We start from the raw sequence: 20,530 nt of genomic DNA on the forward strand, positions 1-20,530 counted from the left end.
GAATAAAATAATTAATGTCAATATAAGAAAATTCCTTCTTAAGAAAAAAACTTTAAAACGTCTTTAAATTTATTAGATTATTTTTTGCAATTAAACATATATAAAAAAAAGTTGTAAACTTCAATTTTTTTAAAAATTCTTTTAAATTAATTAATAAAGTTATTATAAAACAAAAAAAATTATATGTACTATATTAATAAATTAATAAACAAATAAGTTATTTCAAATTAAATTATTATATTATGTAAAAATGTTTGATATTAAAAAAATACTATTAACAAATATAATTATATTAAAAGAACTTTTTTTAATGTTTGTATATTAACTTCTATATTTATTATTTTCTATTTTTTTTATATAAGATTTTAATAAATTTTTTTTAAATATATTTCTTTAATTATTATACCATAAATCTTTTAAAAGTTAATAGAATCTTTTCGCGTTAAAAAGAATGTTTCAAAAATTTATAATTTTAAAAAATAATTTTTTATTTTCATAATACTTCTTACGTAGTTCTTTTATATTTATAAAACATTTTTTCAAATATTAGTTATTAATTTTTTCTACTCTTATAAAAAGTGACTTAAACAAATTATTAAATATTTTTATATAAATATTTTATTTTTAAAATTAAATAATATGTTCATAAAAAACAAATGTGATTTTTTTACACGTACACGTGCTAAAAACGTGTTAGTTATAAATATTTAAATTATGAATTTTTGCAAAAAAATATCCAATCTTAGTATCAATTTTGGTAAAACAATTAATTGTTTAAAACATCAAAAATGTTATAAAGTTAAAATAATTTATTTTATTAAAAAGCAAGGAATTCAAAAAATAATTTACAAAAAGTATAACATTTTGTCATACTTCTTATTATTTTGATTTTATTAATTACAATTATTATTACCAAAGATTCATTATCTAAAATACTTGATATTAGAAAAAAAGTATAGAAAATTGATATGTAAACATGTAATATCCAAATGAATAATTATGTATAAAGAAACTATATAAATATAATATTGTTACAAAGATAAATGTAAAAAAATTTAAATCTATTTTTTTAACTAAATAATTTAACGAATTAAAAAATATAACTAGAAAAATTAAATTAATAGTAAAAAATGATGTAACTAAAAAACGTAATCTAAAAAAGTTCCTATTAAATTCTCATAGCTTAGTATTTGATTTATTGTAGCAAATAATAATAAAAAAATTTTTAAATGACAATAGAACTTTAAAGTTAATTGTTAAAAAAAATTTAATTTAAATGCCAAAGTAGTGAAAAACAATACTTCACAAAACAAAATTGACAAAGAGTAGAAAAATTTAAAAGTTAAAATTGTTTTCTTATTATGGTAACTGTTTTTTAATTTTTATTTATCTAATTATAATTATGAACTTTTTCAATAACTAATATTTTTTTAATTTTCAAAAATAATAAGTTTAATAGAAAAATATTAGATATTAAATTCAAGTAATAAAAAAATTATATAATTGGTTAAATCTTACCTAAAGTTTCTTTCAATCATTTTAAACTTAATATCTATATTTAAAAATTTTTTTAAATAAACATAAATTTAAAACTTGGAGTCAATCGCTTTCGAGTTTGTATTTATACATAACTCTCTTTCAAACATTTAAGAAATGTTTATCATACTCAATATAGCATTAACACTTTTTATTTAAAATAACTTTATTTATGAATAATGTTTTCAAATGTTATTTATCAAGTTATTAATTGGATTATTTATGTTTAAATGTATTAATATTTGTAAAATTTTTAGTTAATTATTGAGTTATGATATTTAATTAATTGTTATAATTGATCACAAAAAATGCTAAAATTAATATTTACATAGTAAGAACTTAATGTATAAAAAAGCAAAGATCCCAAAATAGATATAATCCAAGAATGAAATATTTTATTCTTCTTTCTTTTCTACTATTTATATCAGTTATTTCTTCTTTTAGTCTAAATATACTAAAATATTTTAAGCGAAAACTAAAACCAACACCAGCAACATTACTAACAACAACAACACCACCAACAACAATACCACAAACAACAACACAATCAATAACAACAACACAATCAATTAATACAACCAAACGTCCATGGCAACAATGGAATATAACATTAAATGACACATTAGTATTAAGATTAGGATATAGAGGAGTTAGAAAATACAACAGAGATAATCGACCAACTGTATTAACATTTGTAAACGTTACAAAAGTTTTTAAACGTGGTAAAGTAAATAAAGGAAACAAAGAAGTTAAGCTAATAGTTATGGTTTCAAAAATCATAGATAATCAAAATACGTGCCAATTACTTCGTACAGTATGTAATGCAACTAAAGTTAAAAATAACACAAGATATTATGTAGAAAGAGTAAAACTTTTTAATGTAATTGTAAAAGGAGAATGTAAGCCTACCGTAAATATTACAGAAATTGAAGAAAAAGCAAAAAAAAGAGAAAAAGAAAGAGCAAATACAAGCACAAATACAAGCACAATTACAAGCACAATAGAAAAAGAAAAGTAAAATTATTACTTAAAAAAAATTAAAGAAAATTATTTTTTATAATACAATATATAAAAAAAATGCAAAATTAATTCAATATGAACTATTTCTATTCCTTTTTTTATTAATTTTTAAAATATAATAATAATATGACTAAAAAAAATTATTTTAATTAAAATGATAGCAATTTAACTAATACTAAATTATGAAATAATAGTTAATGCAAATATTTTTAAAAAATATAAAACAAAAAGTTAAAATAGTTTAATTTTAGCAAAAATATATTACTTTATATCAAGCAGTTAATTTTAAAAATGATTTAAAGTCATTTTATTACTTGTATTTGAATTATAGCAAAAATAAAACATAATTTTTGATAATTTTTAAAGATATAATTAGAATATTTATAATTTATAATAAGATAAAAAAGCTATTATATAAAGATGCAGTACAAATAAAAGTGTATTAATAAAAATTAAAACAATAAATAATTTTAAAAAAAATCAGAACAATAAAAGTTGATTCAAAGAATATTGACAAATAAAAATTAGTAGTTAATAATTTTATAAAAAATACTTTTGAAAAAAAAACTTATATTATTAATTGATTAAGTTACACAATAAAATAATTTTTTTTTTAAATTTTTTTCAATATTTCAAAATTAATAACAAATCAGTTAAGTATTAAAAGAACATTAGTAATTAATGTATTCAAAATACTTAGATCGTTTTAATGAAATAAAACAAATATCAATTCTAAACATTAGATTAATAAAATTTTATTAAAATTATTTTTTACTTATGTTATTTTTAACTAAAAAAACGTCTAAAATAATTATTTTAAAAACAGATAATAATTTTTTAATAACAATTTTTTTTATTTTGCTATTTTTGAAAAAAGTATTAAATTCAAACACTTTTTTAAACGTAGAAACATGTCTTATTTTTTTGATTATTTATATTGATGATATGAATATCAGCAGAAAAATAAAAAATTTAAGTAATAATTTTGTACAAATAATTAACTGTCTAAAACATTAACATTGATATAAACTTCAAATATTTAATTTTATTAAAAAGTAAGAAATTTAAAAAATAATCTTTAAAAAATATAACATTTTATCATACTTATTTTTATTTTGATCTTAATAAATACAATTATTTATACCAAAGATTCTTTATCTAAAATACTTTATATTTAAAAAATGTAACAAGAAATTATATATCGACATGTAATATCTAAACAGATTAGCAAGAATATAAAAAGTATATGAATTAAAAAATATTAAAATAATAATTATAAAAAAAAATTTACAGTCCAAAAATTGTAAAAGAATTATTTTAAACAATTAAAATTAAAAAAAAATTTTTAAATAAGTAAAAAAATAGCTTTTATAGTCTAAAAAATTTCATTTTAAATTGATGTATCTACTTCTAAAAAAATACAATCATAAATATTAAAATTTTATCATAACAAGTAAAAACACTTTTTTAATTTATGATTTTATTAATCCACACACATGTTTGTTAGTTCTGTCAAAATTAAATTATACAATAAAAATAAAAGTAATTGTACTTTTTTTAACTTACATTTTTTTTACTTTATTCTTTAAATTTTATTTTAAAATATATTAATTTAAAAATAAAATATTTTTAATAAAAAAAGTTAAATAATGAATTAAAAAATAATATAATTGATTAGATCAAATTACTATTTTTTTTTTCACTAATTAAAATTTTATTTTCAAATTTTTAAAAAATCTCAAATAAACAAATTTATAGATTAAATAAACACCAACATATAATTTTGTTTTAGTCAATTTCATTTTAAACTGTTATATGCTTCAAATTTTTAATTTTAGATTATACTTTTTCAAACATTAAAAAATATTTTGTTAGTACTAGTATAATATTAATATTTGTAAGTTTAAAATAACTTAATTTTGTAAAAAGAAAAAAATTTTTTAAATTGTTATTATCAAGTTAAAAAAAAATATCGATATTTTAAATTTTTTTCTATTTAAAAATAAATATTGAAATTATATGTAATGTTAAACATAGACTGATTAAAAAAATGTTAATGTTAATATTTACATTTAAAAAAATGTTATATTAATGAAAAAAAATCTTAAAATTTATATAATTAAAAAATGAAATATTTAATTCCACTTTATTTTATACTCTTTATATCAATTATAACTATTATTAATGTAAATTCGGCAAAAAAAGCACCAAAAAAGCCAACAACATCAAATGTTAAAAGTTATTGGACACCATTGAAAGTACCATTAAATGGAAGTATGGTAACGATACTAGGAAAAAAAGGAGTAATCTATTACAACAAAGAACATAACAATAGCAAATTTAAATATATAAATGTTACAGAAGGTGAAACATGTGGACAAAAAGTTAGAGGAAACAAAAAAATAAGACTTACAATTTTGGTTGCTCAAACATTAAAAAAAAAAAATAATAAAAGCAATGCTTCCTGTAATCATCTTCGTGCAGTATTTAACGTAACAAAAGAAGGTAGAAAAGATATAATATTAGTAAAGCTACTCAAAACAACAGTAACAGGAATTTGTGATATCAATGATAAGGACAAAGAATTACAAAAAACTACAAAAAAACCTACCAAAAAATCTACAAAAAGTAAAAGTAGTAAAGGAAAAAAAAATTAATTGAATGATGACAACAAATAATTGAATAATATTCTAAATTATTTCAGTTAAGAAAATATTTTATTAAACTATTTAGGTTTTTAAAATTAAAATTTACTCTTATTTTATTATTAAAAATTTTAAGATTACAAGTAATGTAAAATCAGAAAAAATATATAAATTTTATTTTTATAAAAACATTAATGCTTAAAGTAATTAAACTATAGGACAAAATTTTTTTACTTATTCAACAATTGTTATAATAATGTTAAAAAAAATTTCAATGCAATTAAGTAACATTATTTTGTTAATATAATTTTTAATAATCAAATATATAATCTTATTAAAAAAATATATTCATTTCAATAGTTTTAATCTACTTATAAAATTGAACATACACTTTTTATACTTCAAATTTTTAAGTATATAAAAAAACTTTTATTAGCTGAATCTGAGAAACAATAAAAATAAGCATAAATTTTAATAATATTATTATTACTAATAAAAAACAATTATAATTTAAGTAAGATCTAAAAATATATAATATCGATAAATAAGTAAATAAACAAGTTTTTTTTATTTTTTAACTTTTTCAACTTTTATAGGTTAAAATAATGCAAATTCTTTTTAAAAAAATTATGCAACATAAAGATATTTCAGTTAAAGTTATAAATTTTTAATTTGCTGCAACATGATAATTTTAAAAGATTTTTAGACAAAATTTAATAAAGGAGTAAAAAAAATTAGAAAAAACACTTCCGATAATAGTTTGGTAAAAAATTAGTTTTAAAGTAAAATTTAATAATTAAAAGCTAGGTAAAAAGTTTCAAATAATTAAAATTATTTTAAAACCTTATTATTTTAAAAAACATTTCAGGGTAAATTATTTTATACATTTTAAGTACTGTGTCATATTTATAGTAATTTTCATTTTTGCCATATTTTGAAATAAAATATAAGAAAAGTTTAACATTTTTGTGTTTTTTTTTGCTCTTGATTAGTCAAAATTTTAAAAAGTATAATTTTATTAAAATTATAATATTGATAAAATTTATGCAGTCTTTGATTATCTTTTGAATGAAATGATTTGTAATGCACTGGCATTAAGGTGGAGTAAGAAAAGCAGAGTATAAAAAAAAAAGAAAATAAGAACTAAGTATTCATTCTCAGGAAAGCACAGAACATGAAGATCTACTGCTAATTTAATATTAATTCTCTTATTTTTATCTTTGTTCTAATCATTTTTACTAATAATGTTAATAAAATCTAATATTAATTTTTGAATCTATAGTATTATATGGAAGGATTTAGGTATTAAACGATATTTTCATACAACTAAGATATGAAAACGTTAAGGGATTAGTGCCAAAATCAGAAAAATTTTTTTTAAGAAAAAACTTAAAAACGTCTTTAAGTTTATTAGATTATTTTTTTCAATTAAACATATATAAAAATAGTTATAAACTTCAATTTTGGTAAAAATATTTTAAATAAATTAATAAAGTTATTATAAAACAAAAAAAATTATATGTACTATATTAATAAATTAATAAACAAATAAGTTATTTTAAATTAAATTATTATATTATGTAAAAATGTTTGATATTAAAAAAATACTATTAACAAATATAATTATATTAAAAAGAACTTTTTTTAATGTTTGTATATTAAATTTTATATTTATTATTTTCTATTTTTTTTATAAAAGACTTCAATAAGCTTTTCTAAATATATTTCTTTAATTATTATACCATAAATCTTTTAAAAGTTAAAAATCTTTTTGCGTAAAAAAGAATGTTTCAAAAATTTATAATTTTAAAAAATAATTTTTTATTTTCATAGTACTTCTTACGTAGTTCTTTTACATTTAAAAAAAATTTTTTTCAAATATTAGTTATTAATTTTTTCTACTCACATAAAAAGTGACTTTAACAAATTATTAAATATTTTTTATAAATATTTTATTTTTCAAATTAAATAATATGTTCATAAAAAACAAATGTGATTTTTTTACACGTACATGTGCTAAAAGCGTGTTAGTTATAAATATTAAAATTATGAATTTTTACAAAAAAATACCCAATCTTAGTATCAATTTTGGTAAAATATTTAATTGTTCAAAACATCAAAAATGATATAAAGTTAAAATAATTTATTTTATTAAAAAACAAGGAATTTAAAAAATAATTTATAAAAAGTATAACATTTTGTCATACTTCTTATTCTTTTTATTTTATTAAGTACAATTATTTTTACCAAAGATTCTTTATTTAAAATTCTTTATATTAGAAAAGAAGTATAAAAAATTGACATGTAAACATGTAATATCTAAAAGAAAAATTATGTATAAAGAAATTATATAAATATAATATTGTTACAATAATAAATGTAAAAAATTTTAATTTAATTTTTTAACTAAATAACTTAACGAATTAAAAGTATAACTAAAAAAATTAAGTTAATAGTAAAAAATGATGTAACTAAAAGACATAATCTAAAAAAGTTCCTATTAAATTCTTATAGCTTATTATTTGATTTATTGTAGCAAATAATAATGAAAAAATTTTTAAATAGCAATAAAACTTTAAAGTTAATTGTTAAAATAAATTTTATTTAAACGCCAAAAAAAAACAATACTTCACAAAACAAAATTGACAATAAGTGATAAAATTTAAAAAAATAAAATTGTTTTCTTATTATGGTAACTGTTTTTTAATTTTTATTTATCTAATTATAATTATGAACTTTTTCAATAACTAATATTTTTTTAATTTTCAAAAATAATAAGTTTAATAGAAAAATATTAGATATAAAATTCAAGTAATAAAAAAATTATATAATTGGTTAAATCTTAGCTAAAGTTTCTTTTAATCACTTTAAATTTAACATCTTTATTTAAAATTTTTTTTAAATAAACATAAATTTATAACTCAGATTCAATCGCTTTCGAGTTTGTATTTATACATAATTCTCTTTCAAACATTTAAGAAATTTTTATCATACTCAATTTAGCATTAACACTTTTTGTTTAAAATAACTTTATTTATGAATAATGTTTTCAAATGTTATTTATCAAGTTATTAATAGGATTATTTATGTTTAAATGTATTAATATTTGCAAAATTTTTAGTTAATTATTGAGTTATGATATTTAATTAATTGTTATAATTGATCACAAAAAATGCTAAAGTTAATATTTACATAGTAAAAACTTAATATATAAAAAAGCAAAGATCCCAAAATAGATATAATCCAAGAATGAAATATTTTATTCTTCTTTCTTTTCTACTATTTATATCAGTTATTTCTTCTTTTAGTCTAAATATACTAAAATATTTTAAGCGAAAACTAAAACCAACACCAGCAACATTACTAACAACAACAACACCACCAACAACAATACCACAAACAACAACACAATCAATAACAACAACACAATCAATTAATACAACCAAACGTCCATGGCAACAATGGAATATAACATTAAATGACACATTAGTATTAAGATTAGGATATAGAGGAGTTAGAAAATACAACAGAGATAATCGACCAACTGTATTAACATTTGTAAACGTTACAAAAGTTTTTAAACGTGGTAAAGTAAATAAAGGAAACAAAGAAGTTAAGCTAATAGTTATGGTTTCAAAAATCATAGATAATCAAAATACGTGCCAATTACTTCGTACAGTATGTAATGCAACTAAAGTTAAAAATAACACAAGATATTATGTAGAAAGAGTAAAACTTTTTAATGTAATTGTAAAAGGAGAATGTAAGCCTACCGTAAATATTACAGAAATTGAAGAAAAAGCAAAAAAAAGAGAAAAAGAAAGAGCAAATACAAGCACAAATACAAGCACAATTACAAGCACAATAGAAAAAGAAAAGTAAAATTATTACTTAAAAAAAATTAAAGAAAATTATTTTTTATAATACAATATATAAAAAAAATGCAAANCTCAGATTCAATCGCTTTCGAGTTTGTATTTATACATAATTCTCTTTCAAACATTTAAGAAATTTTTATCATACTCAATTTAGCATTAACACTTTTTGTTTAAAATAACTTTATTTATGAATAATGTTTTCAAATGTTATTTATCAAGTTATTAATAGGATTATTTATGTTTAAATGTATTAATATTTGCAAAATTTTTAGTTAATTATTGAGTTATGATATTTAATTAATTGTTATAATTGATCACAAAAAATGCTAAAGTTAATATTTACATAGTAAAAACTTAATATATAAAAAAGCAAAGATCCCAAAATAGATATAATCTAAAAATGAAATATTTTATTCTTCTTTCTTTTCTACTATGTATATCAGTTATTTCTTCTTTAAATTTTAAAATTTTTAACTTATTTAGAACAAAAGAACCAAAAACAGCACTACCACCAGTAACAATACCACAAACAACGACGCAATCAACAACAACAAAACCATCAATAATAACAACACAATCAATAATAACAACACAATCAATAACAACAAAACCTTCAATAATAACAACACAATCAGTAACAACAACACAATCAATAACAACAACACAATCAAAAACAACAAAACCACCAGTTCCGCCAAAACCATCAATTCCACCAAAACCATCAATTAATATAACCAAACGTGACTGGAAACCGTGGAATATAACATTAAATGACACATTAGTATTAAGATTAGGAAATAGGGGAGTAAATAAATACAACAGAGATTATAAACCAACTTTATTAACATTTATAAACGTTACATCAGCTTTTCAACGTGGTGATGTAAAAAAAGGAACCAAAGAAGCTAAGCTAATAGTTATGGTTACAAAAATCATTAATAATCAAACTATTCCAAATTCTTGTCAATTACTTCGTACAGTACTTAATGTAACTAATCATGAAAATGAAATCGAAAGATATAAGGTAACAAGAGTAAAACTTTTCAATGTAACTCTAAAAGGAGAGTGCAAACCAACGGTAAATATTACAAAAATTGAAGAAAGAGCGAAAAAAAGAGAAGAAGCAAAAGCAAAAGCAAAAGCAAGCCAAAATACAAATACAATAGTAAAAAAAAATTAAATTTATGAATTAAAAAAATTAAAGAAAATAATTTTTTATAGAAAATATATCAAAAAAAATGCCAAATTAATTCAATTATAAAATATTTCTATTCATTTTATTGTTATTTTTTAAAATATGATAATAACACAACCAGATTATCAAAAAATATTTTAATTAAAATAACAGCGCTTTAACTAATATTGCATTTTAAAATAACGCTTAATAAGAAATTTTAGTAAAAATATAAAAAAAAAAGTTAAAATATTTAAACTATAGTAAAATTATGTTACTTTTTAAAAAAAGTTATTTTTTAAATGTTTTAAAATAATTTTAATAATTTTAGTTAAATTATAATGAAATTATAACTTATTTTTTGATATATTAAAAGCTATAATTGTAATTTTTATGTTTAACAAATAAATAACAAGAACTATTATATAAAGATGTAGTAAAAATAAAAGTGTATAAATAGAAAAAAAAACAATAAATAATTTTAAAAAAAATCAGAACAATAAAAGTTGATTCAAAGAATATTGACAAATAAAAATTAGTAGTTAATAATTTTATAAAAAAATAATTGAAAAAAAAACTTATATTATTAATTGATTAAGTTACACAATAAAATAATTTTTTTTTAAATTTTTTTCAATATTTCAAAGTTAATAACAAATCAGTTAAGTATTAAAAGAACATTAGTAATTAATGTATTCAAAATACTTAGATCGTTTTAATGAAATAAAACAAATATCAATTTTAAACATTAGATTAATTAACTTTTATTAAAATTATTTTTTACTTATGTTATTTTTAACTAAAAAAACGTCTAAAAAATTATTTTGGAAAACAGATAATAATTTTTCTAAAACAATTTTTTTTAATTTGCTATTTTTGAAAATAGTATTATATTCAAACACTTTTTTAAACGTAGAAACTAATGCCTTTTTATTTTTTGATTTTTAATATTGATGTTATGAATATCTGAAGAAAAATAATAAATTTAAGTAATAATTTTGAATGAAAAAATAAATGTTTAAAACTTCAATACTTAAAGTTAAAATAATTCATTTTATTAAAAATAAGGAAATCAAAAAATAATTTTTAAAAAGTTAACATTTTGTCATACTTCTTATTATTTTGATTTTATTAATTACAATTATTATTACCAAAGATTCATTATCTAAAATACTTGATATTAGAAAAAAAGTATAGAAAATTGATATGTAAACATGTAATATCCAAACGAATAATAATGTATAAAGAAAGTATATAAATATAATAATGTTAAAATAATAATTATAAAAAAAAATTTACAATCTAATAATTGCAAATAAATTTTTTTAAGCAATTTTAATTGAAAACAAAATCTATTAATAAGTAAAAAAAATAGTTTTAAAGAGTAAAAAATTTTATTTTAAATCAGTGTTTCTGCCTCGAAAAAAATAAAATCATTAAATATAAAAATTTAATCATAACAAAAAAAAAAACACTTTTTTAATTTAATTCTAAATTAATAAATTTTGATTTTTAAATAATTTTCAAACATGTTTGTTAGTGCTATCAAAATTAAATTATACAATAAAAATAAAAGCAACTGTATTTTTTTTAACTTACATTATTTGTTTATTTTTTCTTTAAAATTAAATTAAAATATATAAATTTTTATAAGCATAAGTGCCTTAATTTTAAAATAAAATACTTTTTTATCAATAAATGTTAGATAATGAATTAAAAAAATTATACACATGACTATATAGAATTAATAGTTTATATAAATTAATTTTAATTTAATTTTAAAATTTTTAAAAAATTCCAATCAAACAAATTTATAGATTAAATAAACACCAGCTTGTGATTTTGTTATAATCATTATTAATTTAATTTATTATATGTTTCTTATTATTACTCATATATTAATATTATTTTAACATTTAAGAAATATTTTATCGTCACCAATGCAATATTACCACTTTGTTGTTTTCAAATTATTTTTTTAAAAAAGAAATGATTTAGCGATAATTATCTAGTAAACAATAAAAATATTAAAATTTTTAACCTTTTGTTCTATTTAAAAATAAATATTGAAATTATATAATTTATTAAATTTGGAAGCTAATAAAAAAATATTAATGCTAATATTTACGTAGAAAAAAAGCTGTTATATTAATGAAAATAGAATCTCAAATTGTATATAATTCAAAAATGAAATTATTAATTCTTCTTCCTTTTCCTTTATTTATATTAGTTATTACTATTATTAGTGTAAACTCGGCAACACAACCGTTAATCATAATTAAAAAAGAATGGACACCAATGAAAGCACCATTGAATGGAACTATGGTTCAAAGATTAGGAAGACAGGGAGTAGAATATTACAACAAGCAAAACTCAAATGTAACTTTAACATATATTAACGTTACAGCAGGTGAAAAGTCTGGAAAAAAAAAAGAAGGAAACAAAAAAATTAGGCTTACAATTTTGGTTGCGAAAACATCTAGTGATAAAAAAATTGAAAACAATAATTCCTGTGGTAAACTTCGTGCAGTATTTAACGTAACAAAAGAGGGTCAAAAAAATATAATAAGAGTAAATCTACTTGAAACAAAAGTAGCAGGAAATTGTGATATCAAAAGCAAGGACAAAAAGCCACAAAATACTATAAAAAATAAAGATAGTAAAGGAAAAAAAAACTAAATAAACAATGACAACAAAAAATTGTATTTTATTTAAAAATATTTCAATTAAAAAAAATTTATTTCATCATTTAGGCTTTTTAAATTAAATTTTATGTTATTATATTATTTAAAATTTTATAAATTTTAAGATAGAAGGTAAACTAATGTAAGAAAAAAATAAAAAATTTTGTTTATATAAAAACATTAATGCTTAAAGTAATTAAACATACATCCTTTATACTTCAAGCTTCTGAGTATATTAAAAAAAAATAAATTTTAAAATAATTTTTTTAGCTGTATTTAAGAAACAATAAAAATAAAACATATAATTTAAATATTTTATTATTGATAAAAGTAGTTATTATTGTTAATAAAAAAACAAGTATGAATTTAGTGAAAATATGTAATAACAAGCAAAATATTTTAATTTATATGAATGTCTATCATCGTATTTTATTTAAATTATTGTATATAATATATTATATTATTTCTTTTATTAATTTTTAATTTTGTATCAAATTTTCTTATTTTGATTACTATTCAACAATTTTTTTTCAAATATTTTCTAATGTAATAATCTTAATTTACTAACTTGAAATCATCTTAATGCTATTACTTAAAAAATCTTTAAAAGTTTATTTTTTGTTATTTATAAATCAACGTATTGCTTAACAATAATTTTGCTATTAATAATGAAAAATAATATTACAATATTATAAAATATAAATTAATCATTATAAGATAATTTATATTTTTACACTAATATTAGTCACAGGTGAACACGAAATTTTTTAAAATATTATGAGTATGTCTGTTGCAACTAATTTACATCAAGATTAAAAAAATTTTGGATAATGTTAGACACATGTAAAATATATTTGTTGAATGCATTTTTGTTTCTAACTTTGACACTTTACAATTTCTCGAGTTTTGTTTATAATTTAGTCATGGTTATATTAAAAAATCATATTTTTTAAAAAGTTATAAGTGTAATATGACTTTAAAAATCAAAAAAAAATTATTTTTTTTATATTTATGTTTGAGGTCAAATTAGAGATAGCTAGATCAATTATAAATCTTAAAAAATGCTAAAAATATTGTTATAGAGCCAATTTATAAAGCAAAATCGAATGAAACTAGTTCCATGATAATATGTTAAACTCCAGTAATGATATAAAAAGTAAGTAACATTGAATATTTGAAAAACTTCTGCCTTTTGTTATATCTTCCTTCAGAATTGAGGTAAAACAAACAAATTTTTGGAATCCACCACTAATCAATTTCTATTGAGAATCTGCTTTCAAAATATATTTGCATTTTTAATTATTAATCTAATATAAAAAAATTATGTTAATAAATAAAACGCGCAAAAATGATAGACAACGTATCTCAAGAATGGCTGAAATTTAAAAACTATTTTTAGCAAAAAATTTGGTTCAAAAGCATGAAAAAGTTCAGTGCATCTAAATTTTTTTTTTAAAAAGCTTATTCACTTAAGTTATAAGTTTCGTACTTAAAACGTTTTCAAAATACAGTATTTATCTAATTTTAAATTCAAGAAGTTCTATAAAACGAGACTATTTTTTTTTAAAAATTTCCAATTACATTAAAGAAATCTTATCTTTTAAAAAAAATATCCTCTTAACCAAAAAAAAATAATCATCAGGTTTACTTGCTATTTATAAAAATTGGATCCCTTTTAGAGTCACTGATGTATTGAATTAGTAAAAAAAAAATATAAATGAAGTATTTGAAAAGTTTTTAAAAATTTAACTTAATATATTGTAATTTGGACATTTGATAGTTGATAAACAGTAAAAAAAATTTTAAAATCATTTTTATTTATTTATTTAATATGTTAGATTAAAATTTATATAAAATCATAATTGCATTTTTAAAAAAATATATACATATATTTAATAATCGACTTTTTAAAAAAAAATTCTAACAAATACATAACTATAAAATAAAGCCATTGTTAATCATTTTAAAAAAATATCCCATTTTAAAAGCTATCGAATAACTACAATGACATATTCAAATTCTAAAAAAAGTTGTTTTTTTTTAAAACAATTTTAGAGATAAAATCAGAAACCTAGAAAATTTTCAGTCAATATTTATATCTCTGAAAAAAAAAATGTTATAGCTATGAAAATTAATTGTCTAGATCTACTTTTGAATAGAAATCGAATGAAGCTAGTCTCATCTTCATAAGATAAGTATTTGCTGAGATACTGAAAAGTCGGGAACAATGAATATTTTAGAAAAATTTCCGCCCTTGGCTATATCTTGCTTCAAAGTCAAGATAAATGCAATTAGATTTCTGAAATTGTTTTCTAATAAGTTTTCATGTGGGGTCTACTTTCAAAATATTTTTATACCTTTAACCACTATTGAGATATAAAAAAATGATTACAATAGATTACGCGCGAAAAAATACTAAGCATAAAATTTCAAAAACGGTTGAAAAATTTTAAAATCTTTTCAACGTAGAGTATACCTTAAATTATGAAAGAAGCCCAGCGCATCAAGTTTCATAGTTCTGTGACTTCATTAACTTGAGTTATCACTAGATTTTTGAAACTTTTTTTTAAACATATTTCTTATCATAACTTCATTTTTTGAAGTCCTATAAAAATGCGAATAAGCTTAATGAATTTCTCGTAAAAAATTGATCTAGACAAAAGTATTTATTTTTAAAATTTACATTATTATCATAGAAATCTAGATTTAAAAAAAATATTCCACAATTTCACCCTTCAACTTTGAATCCCTATAACTCCTGAAGTTTCAATTTTCGAATATTGTTGATTATATTCAAAATTCATCCCGTTTCAAGATCTATAGAATGAGTATAGTAGCATATTCAAATTCCAAAAAAAATTGTCCTTCTTTGTTCAGATTTTTAGAGGTAAAATCGGAAATCTAGAAAATTTTCAGCCAATTTTTATATCTCTAAAAATAACAAAGTTATAGCTATGAAAATTAATATTCTAGACCTACTTCTAAATATAAATCGAATGAAACTGGTCTTATCTTCATATGTTAAAAAATTGATGAGATACTGAAAAGTCGGGAACAATGAATATTTTAGAAAAATTTCCGCCTTTCGTCATATCTCGCTTCAAAAACAAGATAAATGCAAGCAGATTTCTGCAATCGTCTTAAATTGAGTTTTCAAATGGGGTCTACCTTCAAAATTTTTTTATACCTTTAACCGTATTCGAGATATAAAAAAATGATGACAATGGATTAGGCGCGAAAAAATACCAAGCATAATATTTTAAGAACGGTTGAATATTTAAAAAACTTTTCAACGTAGGGTATATCTAAATTCACGAATGAAGCACAGCGCATCCAATTTCATAGACCTGTGACTTCATTAACTTGAGTTATCACTTAATTCTTAAAACTTTTTTTTAATCATATTTCTTATCATATCTTCATTTTTAGAAGTCCTATAAAGATGTGGATAGGCTTAATGAATTTCTCATAAAAAACTGATCTAGAATAAAGTATTTATTTTCTAAATTTACAATATTATCATAAAAATCATGATTTACAAAAAAATATTCCACAATTTCGCCACTCAACTTTGACTCCTTATAACTCCTGAAGTTTCAATTTTCGAATATTGTTGATTATATTCAAAATTCATCCCGTTTCAAGATCTATAGAATGAGCATAGTAGCATATTCAAATTCCAAAAAAAGTTGTCTTTCTTTGTAAACATTTTTAGAGGTAAAGTCGAAAATTTAGAATATTTTTAGCCAATTTCTGAATCTCCGAAAATAATAATGCTATAGCTATGAAAATAAATATTTTGAACCTACTTTTAAATAGAAATCGAATGAAGCTAGTCTCATCTTCATAAGATAAGTATTTGCTGAGATACTGAAAAGTCGGAAAAAATGAATATTTTTGAAAAATTTTCGCCTTTGTTCATATCTCGCTTCATAATGAAGATAAATGAAATCAGATTTCTGCAATTTACTTCAAATGAGTTTTCAAGTAGGGTCTACCTTCAAAATATTTTTATACGTTAAACCACTTCCGAGATATAAAAAAATGATGACAATGGATTACGCGCGAAAAAGTACCAAGCATAGTATTTCAAAAACGGTTGAAAATTTAAAAAAGTTTTCAACATAAGGTATCACTTAAATTATAAAAAAAGCCCAGCGCATCAAATTTCATGGACCTGTGACCTCATATGCTTGAGTTATCACTAAATTCTTAAAACAATTTTTTAATCATATTTCTTATCATAACTTCATTTTTAAAAGTCCTATGAAAATATGAATAGGCTTAATGAATTTCTCATAAAAAATTGATCTAGAAAAAAGTATTTATTTTTAAAATTTACAATATTATCATAGAAATCAAAATTTACAAAAAAATATTCCCCAATTTCGCCCTCATCTTTGAATCCTTATAACTCCTGAAGTTTCAATTTTCGAATATTGTTGATTATATTCAAAATTCATCCCGTTTCAAGATCTATCGAATGAATATAGTAGCATATACAAATCCCAAAAAAAGTTGCCTTTCTTTGTTCTTATTTTTAGAGGTAAAGTCGGAAATTTAGAATATTTTTAGCCAATTTCTGAATCTTTGAAAATAATAATGCTATAGCTATGAAAATAGATATTCTAGACCTACTTTTGAATGGAAATTGAATGAAACTGGTCCCATCTTCATAGGATAATTATTTGCTGAGATACTGAAAAGTTGGGAACAATGAATATTTTAGAAAAATTTTCGCCTTTGTTCATATCTCGCTTCAAAAGAAAGATAATAACAATCAGATTTCTGCAATCGTCTTCTAATGAGTTTTCAAGTAGGGTCTACGTTCAAAATTTTTTTATATCTTTAAGCACTTTCAAGATATAAAAAAATGATGACAATAGATTACGCGCGAAAACATACCAAGCATAGTATTTCAAGAACGGTTGAAAATTTTAAAATCTTTTCAACGCAAGGTATACCTTAATTTATGAAAGAAGCACAGCGCATCAAGTTTCATGGTTCTGTGACATCATAAACTTGAGTTATCGCCAGATTCTTGAAACTTTTTTTTAAACATACTTCTTATCATATCTTCATTTTTAGAAGTCCTATAAAAATGCGAATAAGTTTAATGAATTTCTCGTAAAAAATTGATCTAGAAAAAAGTATTTATTTTTAAAATTTACATTATTATCATAGAAATTGAAAGTTACAAAAAAATATTCTACAATTTCGCCCTGAACTTTTAATCCTTATAACTCATGAAGTTTCAGTTTTCGAATATTGTTGATTATATTCAAAATTTATCCCGTCTCAAGGGCTATCGAAATGACTATAGTTGCATATTCAAATTCCAAAAAAAGTTGTTTTTTTTAATTTTTATTAGAAAAAATTTTTTAGTTACTTATTTTTCTTTATTAATTTATTGTTTTAGTATAAAAATTTTTTATTCAATCAACATGGTAATTTAAAAAAAAATTATGTATATGTATATTATTTAAATATTTTAAAAAAATTTCTAGTACATCATTGACTTTAAAGTTATGTCCAAAAATTTCATGAATTTATCACCTGTAGATAGTTTGCGGAAAAATTAAAAAATTTTTGACAATGTAAAATAGAATTAACATTTATTTTTCTTTAAACAATCTTCTTATTTTTTTTTTATTTATACTTTCTTTGTGTTTATGTAATTGCAACTTTTTAGAATTTGATATTAACTGCAATTATTATACATATATCTTTGTGGTAATGCTTGAAAATAATAATAGCACAGAACAAATATTTTCAAACTTTTTTTTTTTATTTTAAAAATCTTACGGTTTTTGGGAAATTAATATTTCTACACTGAAAATGTAAAATTTTTTTGCAAAACAAAATTACCACATTAAGCGTGAATACTTTAGATAAAAAAAAATATTTATTATACAGAATGTTTTAATTTCGGTCAGTTTTTTTTATAAAAATTATTTTTAATACAAAAGGTTAAAACTAAGCAAGAATTTATTCGAAAAAATTAAAAATTTATTACAAATAAAATTAGCTAAATGATGAATAAATGATAGTAATTAGCATAAATAATTAAAAATTTTACATCTAAAACCGTGGAAAAAATAAAAAAAAAAAACTTTTTTTAAATTTTATCAAAGAATTGTAATTTTTTGCATATTGTTCTTTAAAAAAGAATGGTCTTACAAAAACAGAATAGTACCCAAATATTTTTTTTAGAATCACTCTTCAACATACAACTCTTGTCCATCCTGGATGTTCAACTCTACCATACTGAATATCAACAATATTTTTGTATAAAACTTCCATTAAATTATCACTTGTCTCCATTGTTGGTATAGTAAGTTCCTCATAATTACTTGTTTCTCTATTATGATATAATATTTTACCAACAGGACATACAACAGCTGCTGTTCCTGATCCAAAAGCTTGGTATATCTTTAAAAGTACAATTATAATAATTAAAAAATACTACATTTTTTTACTTACCCTTTTTTCTTTGATTGCTTTAATTAATTCATTCATTGTAAAATTTCTTTCTGTAACTTTAATTGAGCTAAAATTTTTAGCTAAGTCAATTAATGATTGTCTTGTAACTCCAGGAAGAATAAGACCTTTATCAAGTGAAGAAGTTATAAGTTCATCTTGTCCTTCCTCATTTTTCCAATAAACAAAGAAATTCATTGTACCTGCCTCAGTGACTTCTTCATTATCACCAGAAAGCCATAAAACCTGTTGACATCCTTTTTTAGCTGCTTCTTTACCTATAAGTAAAGTTGGAGCATAATTACAACCCATTTTAAATTGCCCAACACCTCCTGGGAAAGCACGAACATATCTGGAGTCAGCAAGTAATGTTACAGGTTTAAAACCTGTAGCAAAATAAGCCCCAGCTGGTCCAGTGAGAACAAAAAATTTTGCAGAATTAGAATCAGAGACACCCAATGTACCCTCTGTTCCAATTAATGTTGGACGGATGTAAAGTGAAGCAACATCAGAATATGGAACCCATGACTCATCAATTTTAATTTGTTCAGAAATAATTTTTATTGCTTCTTCAGGATCAAAAGTCTAAAAAATAAAGTTTGAATACAGGGATTTTTTTATTAATATAAATTACCGGTAAGGCACACCTTTCAGCAGTCCTTAACATTCTTTGCATATTCATATCTGCTCTAAAAAGTCTAATTTTGTTATCAACACCACGATAAGCTTTCATTCCTTCAAATAATTCTGAAGCATAATGGAGAACCTTTGATGCAGGATGAATTTTAAATGGTTGCATAGGAATAATTTCAGGATTTTTCCAACCAATATTTGTTTCCCAATCACAATTAACCATATGATCAGAAAATAAAGCACCAAATTTAGTTTCAGCCATATTTTTTGGTTTAACTTTTAATTGATCTTTTTTACATTTTCTTATAACTAAGCTTTCATATTTAAATGAACTATTATAAGGTAATGGTGATGTTAAAGTTTGTTGTGAACAAAATACCTTTGGAGTAAGAACATTAGTAGTAAAGTATTTGAAAGTAACTGAACGATTCATTATAAACAATAATTGTTAGTGAAAATGCAATATACTAAAACAAATAT

The 20,530-nt window shown here is 19.8% G+C and overlaps 5 protein-coding genes across 5 annotated transcripts; 4 read left to right on the forward strand and 1 right to left on the reverse strand.

Annotated features, from left to right (window-relative positions):
• Window positions 1–1,921: 1,921 nt before the first annotated feature.
• SRAE_2000499820 (Hypothetical protein) lies at window positions 1,922–2,554 on the forward strand (the record flags this gene model as incomplete). Its single annotated transcript, XM_024643951.1, has 1 exon — window positions 1,922–2,554. One exon carries the CDS (start codon window positions 1,922–1,924, stop codon window positions 2,552–2,554), a length of 633 nt encoding a protein of 210 aa, XP_024510889.1.
• Window positions 2,555–4,682: 2,128 nt separating this feature from the next.
• On the forward strand, window positions 4,683–5,213 carry SRAE_2000499910 (Hypothetical protein; the record flags this gene model as incomplete). Its single annotated transcript, XM_024643953.1, has 1 exon — window positions 4,683–5,213. One exon carries the CDS (start codon window positions 4,683–4,685, stop codon window positions 5,211–5,213), a length of 531 nt encoding a protein of 176 aa, XP_024510890.1.
• A 4,266-nt stretch (window positions 5,214–9,479) lies between these two features.
• Window positions 9,480–10,259, forward strand: SRAE_2000499920 (Hypothetical protein; the record flags this gene model as incomplete). Its single annotated transcript, XM_024643954.1, has 1 exon — window positions 9,480–10,259. One exon carries the CDS (start codon window positions 9,480–9,482, stop codon window positions 10,257–10,259), a length of 780 nt encoding a protein of 259 aa, XP_024510891.1.
• A 2,181-nt stretch (window positions 10,260–12,440) lies between these two features.
• On the forward strand, window positions 12,441–12,932 carry SRAE_2000500000 (Hypothetical protein; the record flags this gene model as incomplete). The annotated part of the gene is made up of 1 exon (XM_024643955.1): window positions 12,441–12,932. One exon carries the CDS (start codon window positions 12,441–12,443, stop codon window positions 12,930–12,932), a length of 492 nt encoding a protein of 163 aa, XP_024509564.1.
• A 6,227-nt stretch (window positions 12,933–19,159) lies between these two features.
• SRAE_2000500100 (Branched-chain-amino-acid aminotransferase) lies at window positions 19,160–20,446 on the reverse strand (the record flags this gene model as incomplete). The annotated part of the gene is made up of 4 exons (XM_024643956.1): window positions 19,160–19,369; window positions 19,421–20,002; window positions 20,052–20,382; window positions 20,430–20,446. The coding sequence occupies 4 exons, from the start codon at window positions 20,444–20,446 to the stop codon at window positions 19,160–19,162; spliced, it is 1,140 nt and encodes a 379-aa protein (XP_024509565.1).
• Between the last annotated feature and the right edge of the window lie 84 nt (window positions 20,447–20,530).

The sequence above is a fragment of the Strongyloides ratti genome, assembly GCF_001040885.1.
Source record: "Strongyloides ratti genome assembly S_ratti_ED321, chromosome : 2".
In the NCBI taxonomy this organism is placed as follows: Eukaryota; Metazoa; Nematoda; class Chromadorea; order Rhabditida; family Strongyloididae; genus Strongyloides; species Strongyloides ratti.